This window comes from Phascolarctos cinereus, unplaced genomic scaffold (assembly GCF_003287225.1).
Source record: "Phascolarctos cinereus isolate Bilbo 61053 unplaced genomic scaffold, phaCin_HiC Scaffold_726;HRSCAF=1367, whole genome shotgun sequence".
NCBI lineage: Eukaryota > Metazoa > Chordata > Mammalia > Diprotodontia > Phascolarctidae > Phascolarctos > Phascolarctos cinereus.
In genome coordinates this window covers 351,556,102-351,569,395 of record NW_027556098.1, presented here as the reverse complement: position 1 = coordinate 351,569,395, position 13,294 = coordinate 351,556,102, and the positions used below count along the sequence as shown (strand labels likewise).

Here is a 13,294-nt window from a genome sequence, read left to right as displayed (position 1 = left end):
TCCAGGTCTTCCTGACTCCAAACCCAACAACATACCAAAGACACTGGTAGAAGTAAATTCAGCCTTAGGCTGAAGCAGGGATATTGTGCCCTCTCTTGGTTTACTCTCATTCTCTAGTTCTGTTCACTTCACTCTAAATCAGTTCATACAAGGCAGCTGGGTGGTACAGTAAATAGATTGCTATTGTAAACTCTCCAAATGTATCTTTGAAATGTAAATCTCACAGCCCCAACTTTGAAATGCAATTCTCTTTTGTTTATCTCTATAGGTCATGCTATTTCTTCTGTGTTTCTCCTGTCCTTCAGTCATGTGTAAGAATATTTTCCCACTTTTCTGCTTTCCTTATAATTTTGGTTACATTGGTTTTGTTTATACAAAAATATTTTTGTTTTATGTAATCAAAATGATCAGTTTTACATTTTCCAGTGCTCCCTATATCTTCTTTGGTTCTAAATTCTTCCCTTATTGGTAAATCTGACATAAACTATTCCAGGCTCTCTTAATTTGCATAAGCTATCACCTTTTATGTGTAAATCATGTACCCAGTTTGACCTTATTTTGTAGTAGTGTGAGTTGTTGGTCTATACCTAGTTTCTATCATAATGTTTTCCAATTTTCCTAGTAGTTTTTGTCAAATCACGAGTTTCATTCCAAAAGTTTGAATCTTAGGGTTTACCATAGTATATATCATAGCGTATATTACTATGGTCATGCACTATAATGTAATTTGTACCTAATCTATTCCACTGATCTACCACTCTATTTCTTAGCCAGTACCAGATTGTTTTGATAGTTACACCTTTATAATACAGTTTGAGATCTGGTATACCTAGACCACCTTCTTTCACATTGTTTTTTTATTTATTCCCTTGATATCCTTGAGATTTTGTTCTTCCAGATAAATTTTATTATTTTTTTCTATCTCTATAAAATAATTTTTGATAGTTTGATTGGTATGGCACTGAATAAATAAATTGACATGTAGAATTGTCATTTTTATTATATCAACTCAGTCTACCCATGAAAAATGAACATTTTTCTCATTTGGTGGAGACTGATTATTTAATGTTCCTTGCCTTTGTGAGGGACAAGAGAAAACATGGCTATCTTCTTCCAATAACTTCTGGAACTGAGTGTCTTCTCTCTTGAAGTTGGAATCCAGACCTGGCTTTCTCTTCTCTCCCAGACTACTGACAACTCCACTTTTCTTAGAGGTGAGGAGCCTTGAATAATCAATTCTCACCAATGAGGAGAGTCTTATGCATATGCCCTTTGAACTACCCTTTTGTCATATTTTCTACACCTTTTCAGTCAATTATATGGCCGCCAAGATGTGGCCTTCCCTGGACTATTTTTTTCCAAAAGCCTCTCTTTCCCTTATCATACTTTCATCAAGAATTCCCTCAATTCATGCAGATTATTTTTGAAAAAAATTTGTAATTATAGGAAAGCAGACAAATAAATAATTATTAGTTTAATAATATATACATCTATCTATCTATCTATCTATCTATCTAGATAGATAGATAGATAGATATATGAAGGCAGATGCTGATATTTCCCTTATTTCCTTTTTTTGGAGCAAATAAATAGTTTTTGAGTGAATGGAATTATTAAATCGTTATCACAGCTGAACTCAAGATTGGGGAGTTAGAGCATATTCCCCTGGCTTCAGAAGAACAAAAATGAGTTGATTGTCCCAAGACAGTAGATGTCCTCCCTGGATTCATTTGATAACAGTGTCATACATAAATCCAACTATCCTACCTTCCTTTTTCCTGATGCTATGAAAAGGAGAGAGCTTTCCTTCGGGTCCCAGTATTGGGAATCAGGGAAAACAGAAGCCTATGCAGTAAGTAATTGATTCAGGTTCGGTGAGTGAAGACAGTGGAAGAGAGAGCTCAACATAGACCAGAGATGATGACAGTGTATGAAAAAGGTTTCCTCTGACAACCACATCTTTCTATTCTGATACTCAGAGATCTCACGGGAAGACAAATATTCCAGATACACCAAACAAAACAAAAGTCTTTTTTTTTCCCCAACAGCCTGTGTCCCGTCTTCTAAACTATACTTCCTCGTAAGATTTTTCACCATTACCCTGACTTTCTAGACATTGAGAGAAATTATTATTTCTCCTTTATATTAATAATCAGTTATTAAATTAGGATCCACCGTTGTTTTTTTTTCTCCCTCTTTTTAATTCCTCATTGAAAGCCTAGTCCTTGTTAAAGGCAGGGCTGATGATGAGACTGGATCTTGGGTGGGACCCCACCAAACTAGAGGACCTTAGAAAGAGAATCTAATCTAGGTAAATTCTGATCCATTGGTCAACTATATAAATGGTCTGAGTGGAGTTAGGAGTCATTTGTCTAAATTGACAGAGATGAGATCAGTCTAGGTGTAGAAATAATCTCTTTGTCCAAGAGTGACATAATCAAAGTTGTGTTCCCAGACCCTCATTAGAATAAGCCCACCTCTCATTATACTATTCATTCTCTCATTAATTGTTAACCAATCAGAGTTGATTTCTGCTTGTTGGGAACATCTACTTTCCAAGAGTATTTAAATGTTGAAATGCCTCCATAATTCATCTTTGACTAGAAATTATGTCTCTCATACTTCATATTCATCACAACATTCATAGTTACTCTGACTCGAGACCATGAGCTTATGTTCTCTCTGATTTTCAGGATGAAGATTCATATCAAGGACATGGGAGTTGGAATCTTGGCATCAAAAGGGAAAACCTCCTGGATTAGAGAGAAACAGGCAGGTAATGTATCCCCCAACTCTAGGGAAGTTATATGTCTTTTTTATTCAGTTTCTGAACTTTTCCACGTAGCTCATGTTTACATATCTTATTTGTTATATATTGATATATTTTTATATATTGATCATGTTTCTATTGATTTTTATAACATCTTTTCTTTTCCTTTCTGCCAGAAAGTGTAAAAATAATATGAACTAAGGGCCAGCTCCCAAAAGAAGTAATCACTGACCTAACTCTATAGTCATCTGTGTTCATTGATGTCTGCTCTGACTAGTCCCAATATTACATCCTCACATTTCTTCTTTACTGGCTTACCAGGACTTGAACAATCATATGCCTGGATCTCCATCCCCTTCTTTTCCATCTACACCATGGTTCTCTTGGGGAATTGCATGATCCTTCATGTGATTCGGACTGACCCGAGTCTGCATGAGCCCATGTTCTATTTCCTGGCTATGCTGGCCCTCACTGATCTGTGCATGGGGCTGTCTACTGTGCACACAGTATTGGGCATCCTGTGGGGGCTCATTCAAGAGATCAGCCTTGATGCCTGTATCATCCAGACCTATTTCATCCACGGACTCTCTTGCATGGAGTCATCTGTACTACTTGCTATGTGCTTTGACCGCTATATTGCAATCTGCAACCCACTGAGGTATACAGCAATCCTGACCAATACCAGGATCATTCAAATTGGAGTGGCTGTTATAGTCAGGAGTTTTCTATTTATCACCCCTCCCATTATCCGCCTAAAGTTTTTTGATTACTGCTGCCCCCACATTCTTTCCCACTCCTTCTGTCTGCACCAGGACCTTCTGCGATTGGCTTGTTCTGACATCCATTTCAATAGTTTCTATGCCCTGGCCCTGGTGATCTGCATTCTATTGTTAGACTCTCTGCTAATCCTTATCTCTTACATCCTGATTCTGCATTCTGTCTTGGCTATTGCATCCCAAGAGGAGAGGCTAAAGTCCTTCCAAACCTGTGTCTCCCACATCTGTGCTGTCCTGGTCTTCTACATACCTATCATTGGTCTGACCATGGTACACCGCTTTGGGAAGCACCTCTCTCCAGTGGTACATGTCCTCATGGGCAACATCTACATTCTCTTCCCACCGCTGATGAACCCCATCATCTATGGTGTCAAGACCCAGCAGATCCGTAGCAGAATCCAAAGGTGGTTTTCTCTGAAAGAAAACTAAGCTATTCACAATCTAGCTTTGTCTGCCAAATCAGATGCATTTCCTGACTCTCAGAATCAGAAAGATAAGGCAACTATATAGTTCAATGAATAGAATACTGGCCTGGATTCAGGAAGACCTGATTTATGAGGGAATGTGGGAATCATATGATCCACATTGAATCCTGTTATGATGCAATTCTGAAGCTAGTTCAGGTTCCCTTCTATTCAATTATAGGTCTAACCCAATTTCTGTCTTGTGAGAAAATGGTTTTTTTTTAATTATGAGAATTGTGAGAAAACCTTATTGTACTGTTTGAACATAGCCCTGTATGGCTGGGAAGCTGAATCATCTCTACTTGTTTCTTAGAGACCCTTACCAAAGGATCTAGGTTGTGCTGACTGGCAACCTGGTCAGATCTGAAGACTGATGCTAGTTTTCTCACAATTATACATCTCAAGAAACCCATATGTCTTATCTGTAAACTGGTCCTGTACTGGTCAATCAATTCTTGTTTCCATGTTCTTTTGATTGAATACAGACCCTTGGGTGGGGGAGTGGGACACCTGATCCCTCTCAGCCTCCAACCTTAGAAAGTCACTAATGTTTACTCCAACTAGAAATCAATTCACCCCATTTTGTATCCTGGTTTGTACTCTGCTAAATGTTGTCTTTTAATTAATTGGTTTTCTTTGATTAAATATTTTTAATGCGTAAAAATCTGTCTCCCACTGTATTTGGGGTCCAGCGCCAAAGCTAAGGAGGCCTGGTCCTGATTTGTTATGCAATCAGTACATACACTTAATACATCAATAAACTCAGAAGCTCAAACCTTTGTTTCTCAGTAATTTTATCTTTCTTCTGCCACACTTACTAGTTCTGTGATGCTGGGCATATCATTTAGCCTCCATCTGCCTCAGTTTCTTCAACTGTAAAATCATGAGAATCACACCTGCCTCATAGGTTGTTGTGAGGATCAAGTGAAGTAATATTTGTAGAATGCTTAGCACAAAGCCTGGCACCTAGTTGGCACTTAAATGCTTGTTCCATGACATTCTCCCATCCAGAGGGCTGGGCAGCCCAAACAGAAGAATTTTAGAAGGATTTAATCTGATGTCTGGGAAACATGAATGTCAGGAAGTACACTTGTGTACTGGAAAGAGTTTAATCATGCATCTCCCTGAACATCTTAGTTTGAAAATGCTATTTAGGGGAGGTTTAAGGACTAAAGTAATAACACTGAGCAGGTAAGATAATATGTCAATAAAACGCCAACTTGACAACTTGGTGACATTTGACTACTCCTTTGTATCTAATTGTCATTGGGTGCAATGCTGCATTAAAAGTTTTGTTCATTCTCCCATGTCCTTGAGAAACAGAAACAAAACAATAGCTAGGTTTTACCTCTGCAGCCTGTTATAGTGAATATAACTACTTAAAAACAAACAGATCTATTGTTGCTGCCTGGAATTAAATATATTAAGAAATAAATTAGTAAAGAAAAAAAAGCTTGTCATTGAAATGAGGGAATGATGAATTGACCAAAACATCTTGTGGTTAGTGTTGTATGGAATTCAGGAAAAACTGCTAGAATTGAGGGACCTGGTAATATACAGTGGAACAGAAATAAAGAGCCAGACCTGCCTTTTCGTTTCTTTGTTCTTAGTCCTCTGAGGCCTTGGAAATGAGCACAAGGGAGAGGAGTTATATCAGAGTTATATCAAGTTTCTCCTTTTGCTTTAGTTGCATTTTAGAATAAAGCCAAAACTCACTGGGGTAGTTCCAGGAGCTGATTCCCATCTGCTGGGATTGGAGGGTATGGTGCAGGGCAGAGATAAGCACAGAAGTCACAGAGACAGAATATGAGGGCTCACACCTGCTAGGCACTTCAGTATTCCTTGAATTAATGTCTAATGCATGAATGAATTTGCAAATGATCAAGAGAGACTCTTAAGGCTTAAGAAGAGCCACTTGCCCTAAACCAATCCCAGTTAACACCTTCTTGAGGATCACAAAGAACTTGGATTGGAGAGTTAGAAGATCTTATTTCTGATTTTGTCACTAACTTTTTGATCCTGGGGCAAGTCAAAACCTCTCTGAACTTCAGTTTCTTAATCTGTAAAATGAAGATAAAATAGCAAATATGTAAGAAACATTTGTTTGATATATTTGAATCTCAAAGTACACCAACAGTTCTGGGTCTGGAGTCTGGAAGACTCAAGCTATAATAATGCATCAGAAACTTACTAACAATGTGACCCTGGGTAAGTCACTTAAGCTGGGTTTACTTCAATTTTGTCATTTGTAAAATGGTACCTACCTCCCATAATTTTTGAGGATAAAATAAGAAAATTTTAAAGCACTTAGCCGAGTTCCCGGTATATTGTAAACAGTGTAAAGTGCTAGTTATAGTTATTATTAGTATTATTACAGGAAAAACTAGAAAGTAGTTTGTAAAAAAATAGATTTAGATCAATACCTTACATGATAAACTACAATAAGCTCCAAATAGATATGTGACTTAATACAATGATAATGTTGATGTTGTTGTTGTTTTTAATTGGAGAATGCTTGTAAGTACTTTTTGCAACTATGGATAGGGAGAACTTCTTAAATAAATTAGGGAGAAATGTGAGTATGAAAAGAAAAACAATTTTAGTTGAATACAATTTAAAATATTTTATGTAAACAAAATTAATTCAGATAGAATGAGAAAGGAAATTAACTCATAGGAAAAATATATTCACAGAAAATATGTTGGATAACGCTCAGCTATTCAAAATAGTTGTAGCATTTATATAAATATATAAGAATATGGAAAATTTCCCAAAGACAAATGGCCAAAGAAAATGAATAATCTGTTTGCAAAAGAAGGAATACAATTTATTAACAACAGTATGAAAGAATACTCCAAAGTACTTATAAAAGAAATGCAAATTGAAATAACTGTGGTTTTACCTTGAATATATCAGACTGGCAAAGTCAAAAATCACAAATTCTGGAAAGGCTTTGGAAAGATACACCCACTAACACATTTTTAGTTATAAATGAGTCCACCATTCTGGAAAATACATTGAACAACAGCTACATTGGAAAAAAAAATCACTAAATGTGCTTAACTCAGCAATACTGATACTGGCCCTAACCCAAGGAGCACAAAGACAGAGGGGATAGATCTCATAGGTCCCAAAATATTTATGACAGAATATTGTGGATATAGCAAAAATCTGAAAACCAAACTGAGTGTCCATCACTTGTTGAAGAAGTGAATAAACTGATGAATGTATGAGATTGTAGCTGTTGTGTAAGAAATAATAAATGTTAGGAATTCAGAGAAACTTAAGGAAGACTATAAAAAAGTGCAGAGTAATTTAAGTAGATTTAGGTGAATATTTATACAATAATAGCTCTAATGTGAATAAAATGAACATGAAAAAAAATAACATAACTTTGACCAATGTCATTTTCAGTCTTGAGTCCAAAGGTATTCTATACTGCTAACCTCTAATAAATGAGATAAGTGTGCAAGCATGGACACACACATACACACATGAGGGAAATGAAATCAGTTTGGAAACATTTGTGCTTTGTTTTTTTGTGAGGCAACTGGGGTTAAGTGACTTGCCCAGAGTCACACAGCTAAGAAGTGTTATGTATGAGACTGGATTTGAACTCAGGTTCTGCTCTTTTTTAAATAAGCAAAAGTATAATTTCTAACATGAAAATCAGTTTTTGAAAGACACATAGACTATATTTCTAAGGACAAATTGGGAGTGCATGTTATACATGGTATCAAATTGGATCATTCTGTGATTACCCTTTGCAGTGAATGGTTTAATTTTTCTCTTTGTATCCACAGTGTTTTCCACACAAAATTCAAAAGGCTTTTTGAAACCCTAACTCAACTGTGGCTCATATGTAATGCTTCAATAATTACCTAGAAAGCAAATGAAAGATTTCAATGATGATAGGATCATAACAGTAGAGCAGGAAGAGATCTCAGAGGTCATTCACTTAGTTCAACACCCTTATTTTACATATGAGGAAACTAAGGATCACAGAGGCTAAGAGACTTGCCCAAGATCACACAGGTAGTAAATGTTTTGAACCCAGGACCTCTGACATCACAGTCATTGCACTTTTCCTTATAATAGTGAATGTCTAAATGAATGAGCTGAGACCTAGGTCAGAGACCAAGGAGTTGCATCATGCTCTTAGCTTCAGAAATCCAGAGATGAGATATTTATCCCAGGAGACAGGCACTCCTGCTGGAGCCCAGGGGTCAATGAGGATCTACATAAATCCTCCCCTACTGCCATCCTGACCATGAAGAACAATAAGGAAAAGAAACTGCAGGCTCTGATATTGGAAACGACAGAAAGTAGGTGTATATTGGGTTAGTTAACCAATGTGACAAAAGGAGAGAGATCCTGGGATAGGAAGACAAACCATTTAGAGGTGAAAGGGGCCTCCTCTGAGGCTAACATCTTATGTATTCCCACATATTACAAATACACAGAAGAGAAAAAGGACTCTTTTTATATAGTGCAATTCCAATTGCCAAGCTGTCCTACCCTATTCAGATCTGAGCAAAATCATCACTGATACCAGAACTTCTCTAAACAACTGTCCTAGCCCAGACTCTTTTTTCACATTCTGATTCCCAGAAAGAAGATTTGAGGCTAGCATGCTGACATTGAATTCTCGGCCACACGAAATACAACAATACCTTGGTCTAGTCAACTGGTGATGTGGCCTCTTTCTCCTGGAAAACAATATTTTTTTTCTTATATAGCTGCTTAATTATGTCACCCAGGATATCTTTCAGGAAGAATTGTGTATGATATTCCAAAATTACAGGCAAAAGGTTTTAAATTGAAGGAATGAAGATTTTTTGACATGGAAATATTCCTTGATCTTACTTAAAAAGGGCATTCTACACTCATGTCTACTCAACCTGGGCACAACTTCAGTGCCTCCACCTTCCTCCTCACAGGCTTCCCTGGCCTGGAACAGTCATATGTGTGGATTGCCATCCCTTTCTCCTTCATCTATGCCATGGTTCTCCTTGGGAATTGCACGATACTCCATGTGATCCGGACTGAACAGAGTCTGCATGAGCCCATGTTCTATTTCCTAGCCATGCTGGCCCTCACTGACCTGTGCATGGGGCTGTCCACCATGCACACAGTGTTGGGAATCCTGTGGGGGCTCATCAGTGAAATCAGTTTGGATGTCTGTATTGGCCAATCTTACTTCATTCATGGTCTGTCTTTTATGGAATCTTCTGTCCTCCTTGCCATGTCTTTTGATCGTTACATTGCAATCTGCAACCCACTGCGCTACTCCTCTATCTTGACAGCTGCCAGGATAATCAAGATAGGGGTAGCCATTATAATTAGGAGCTTCCTCTTTATCACTCCTGCCATCATTCGCCTTAAGTTCTTCCATTACTGCCGGCCCCATGTTCTCTCTCACTCTTTCTGTCTGCACCAGGACCTGCTTCGCTTGAGTTGCTCTGACATTCACTTCAACAGCTTCTATGCACTGGGGCTCGTAATTTGCACCCTATTGTTAGACTCTGTCCTTATCCTTGCATCTTATGTTCTAATTCTGAAATCTGTCTTGGCTATTGCATCTCGGGATGAAAGAGTCAAATCTTTCCAGACTTGTGTCTCCCACATCTGTGCTGTCCTTGTCTTTTACATCCCCATCATCAGCCTAACTATGGTACACCGTTTTGGCAAGCATCTCTCCCCTGTAGTACATGTTCTTATGGGTAATGTTTATATTCTCCTTCCACCCTTGATGAACCCAATCATCTATAGTGTCAAGACCCAGCAGATTCGAAGCAGGATACAAAGGCTTTTCTCAGGGCAAAGGTACTGAGTCACTCTAGTGTTGTGTGAAGATAAGGTATATATTTTAATTTTTTTTAAATATATTTTGTAGTAGTAATAAGAGTAGTAAGTAAAGTCATTGTTGTGTTCATTTAGCCTTTCCATTAACATTGTCTATGGGACAACTTGAGTACTGAATGGCTAGACAGAATGTGCTCCAACAGGATCATGAAATTAGCAAGTCTCTCATCAGAGGGGTGACTGTTAAAACTTACAATGCTTCTGAGATAATCCTCTGGGGAAAATATGCAACAGCAGAATCAGATTTTATGTGGGTTGCTGATACAAAGTGGCCACAAGCATGAATGACTGCAGAAAGGTTTTTAGGATACTCTGATTCCAACTTTTAGCAATGTTACATGATTGCCAAATGACCCTTATGGATGATCTTTAAAGAAAGGGGATAATAAACACAACTTGATGTGGCCAAGGGCGTAATAGCATACACTCCACAAATATTTGTGTAACATATTTGAGTTTCAAAGTATAAGTTCTTAAAATGGTTACTCCAGCAGAGAACCAAAGAAACATAAATCATCTACCTCCCTCTTTGTTCATTCACTACTCTTATTAAACATTAGTTTGTTTTCCAACTTTACCATAATCATCAGCAGTAAAGGCAATGTCACCCTGTGAGAGCTAGAATATCCTCATCATCCTCTGTACTGAGAGGTCTCAGAGGCATTCAACCCTTCAGGGCTCAATCAAGTCATACTAGCACATTTCTCTATTTCTGAGTCCAAGCTCTCCACCACATGCATGATGGAATTCCATTGGATAGAGCTCTTGGATGTAAAGAAATCCTGATTTTCTTTATTATATAGGAAATAGAGAAGGGGCTCAAGTGATAAAGAGGAACTGTGCATACATGAGGGCACTTGCCTGCCTTGCCCAGTTACTTTAGTTATCAGCTAGGTTTTTCTCCCTCTCATGGGATTGGGGCACGCCTATAAGCAAAAGAAGTGTCCCTTACTTTCCTCCATTATACCAAGCCACATCACTCCCCTCCTTCAAAACCTGGCACAATATTGACATCTATATTGGAGCCTTCCAAATTTACTTCCTAGTTCTTTTCTCCTTCTGCTGCAGTAGGTAAGGTTATATTTTGTTGTATTCATTTAAATTTCCTATTGCAATACATAGTAAAAAGCTCTTGATTCATTGAGCATTTGCATTTTCTGTCTACTAGAGTGATTTAACCTTATCAGTAACAAAATCCATTACTTCTCTTTCTTTATGTCTCCCATTAATGGCAACCTACTTAAATTTTCCTCTCTCTGATAGGAGTACCTATTAAGATACAACATTTATTTCATGCGTATTACATTGAATGTAATTACCTGAATATGCACACATGTTTTGGAAAATATTACCAATGTAAGGACAAAACATTGCTGGGACAGATGTCTTTAGGAAAAGAGAGCATCTGTAGTGAAGTGTGAAAAGACATTTTTTTTTTTTAACAAAACCAATATGGGTAATTGCATTGCTTAGCTATGTATGTTTTTTTTTCTTTTTGCAAGAGTCTTCTTTTTGTTTTTTTGCTTTATTTCTCTATTTGTCAATGGCAAAGTAGGAAGTGAAAAAGAGGAAAAAAATACTTGATTGTCAAAAAAAGCATGAAAAAGAAGATGACTTTGAAAGGAGAGAATGTAGATGATGAAAAATGTGGGAGAGGTAATATGGAGAATCCAAAACAGATGGAGACAAAGGTGTCCTTTTTGGGGAGATGAATGAGCAGTTGATGGGAGGTGGAATGAAGTAAACAAATATTAGGATCTTACTGGACTTGATCTTAGCTTCAGCCAGTAGTGCAAATGTTAGAGGTATAAGTCACAAGCTTCTCTCAGACAGAGTTGTAGGTTGTACTGGAATGTACTGACAGAATCATATAATTCCAGTGCAGAAAAAAGACTCAGAGTTTATCCATTCCCATGTCAATGTGATCAGGGAATCTGCTCTCTGGACAGCTAGGTGCCTAAGTGGATTTGGAGTCAAGAAGTATCATCTTCCTGAGTTCAAATCTGGTCTCAGACACTTCCTAGCTGAGTGACCCTAGGCTAGTCACTTAACTGTATTTGCCTCAGGTAAGTCATCTGTAAAATCAGCTGGAGAAGGAAATGGCAAAACACTCCTTTATATTTGCCAAGAAAACCACAAATGGGGTCACAAAGAGTTGGGCATGACTGAAAAAGAACTGAAAAAGAGCAATCTACACTCCATTTAGAAACCTTTAATGACTGAGAATTCATGACTGTTCTGGCTGGTCATCAAACCTTTTTTTTTTTTTAAGATCTTATTCTTGGATAATTTTTCTTAAATTGAAGGCAAAGTATGTCCCTCTTTCCATTTCTCCTGCTATACCATTATCAAATAGAAAAGATATTGTTTTCCTTCTAAATGTCAGCTACCCCTATATCAAAACTAGGTCTTTTCACTCCAAACCATTACTCTGTCCATTAAACCACACCAAACCATTTGTTGAGGGAGAAAACTTTATTATTTATTATACTGTTTGAATGTAGCTTTGTATGGCAAGATATTGCTTATCCTAGAATGTATAGCATATGTAGGTCCTACTGACTCCAGACACCCTGCAAGGGACCCAGAGATTGCTATTTAGAACCCACCTAGGTTTTGTCTTGGGACCTCACTCTAAGCTTGTGTCTCTGCTTGGTCCAAGTTTTATTGAATATTTATCTGTTGTCATATATGCCAAGCAACTTACACGAATATTAAAAAAAAAAACTGCCTACACATTGTATACTCAGCCTCTTGTCAACTACTCACTCATCTCTCAAAAGTGAATCCCTTGTTTCCATTTGTTTTGAATTTTCCATATTACCTCTCTCTCCCACATTTTTCATCATCTCCATTCTCTTCTTTCAGAGTCATATCCTTTTTCACACTTTTTTTTTTCAATTGTCAAACATTTATAGCCAGGGGAAGAATCAGAAAAAAAAATGCATAGCTGAGTTCCCTCCAAGCCTTTGTGGATTTTACATTATATAGAGTTTAAACAAGGGAGCAAACATTTATAGCCAGGGGAAGAATCAGAAAAAAAAAATATGCATAGCTGAGTTCCCTCCAAGCCTTTGTGGATTTTACATTATATAGAGTTCAAACAAGGGAGCAATTGACAATTGAAAAAAAAAGTGTCAAAAAGGATATGACTCTGAAAGGAGAGAATGGAGATGATGAAAGGATTCATTTTTAGGAGATGAGTGAGCAGTTGATGGGAAGTGAAATGAAGTAAGGAAAGATTAGGAATTTACTTGACTTGACCTTAGCTTCAACTACTAGTACAAGTGTTAAAGGTATTAGTCACATGCCTCTATTGGGCAGAGTTATAGGTTGTACTGAATAGAATGACAGAACTATATAATCCCAGTGCAGAAAGACAACTCAGGGTTTATCTATTCCGGTTTCACATGATTAAG

General features: G+C 37.4%; 2 protein-coding genes across 2 annotated transcripts; both read left to right on the top strand.

The window, feature by feature from the left end:
* The first annotated feature begins 3,030 nt into the window (after nt 1–3,030).
* On the top strand, nt 3,031–3,975 carry LOC110195069 (olfactory receptor 51V1-like). Its single transcript, XM_020967718.1, has one exon. The coding sequence runs from the start codon at nt 3,031–3,033 to the stop codon at nt 3,973–3,975; it is 945 nt and encodes a 314-aa protein (XP_020823377.1).
* Nucleotides 3,976–8,898: 4,923 nt separating this feature from the next.
* On the top strand, nt 8,899–9,843 carry LOC110195262 (olfactory receptor 51V1-like). The gene has a single exon (XM_020967924.1). It carries the CDS (start codon nt 8,899–8,901, stop codon nt 9,841–9,843), a length of 945 nt encoding a protein of 314 aa, XP_020823583.1.
* The last annotated feature ends 3,451 nt before the right edge of the window (nt 9,844–13,294 follow it).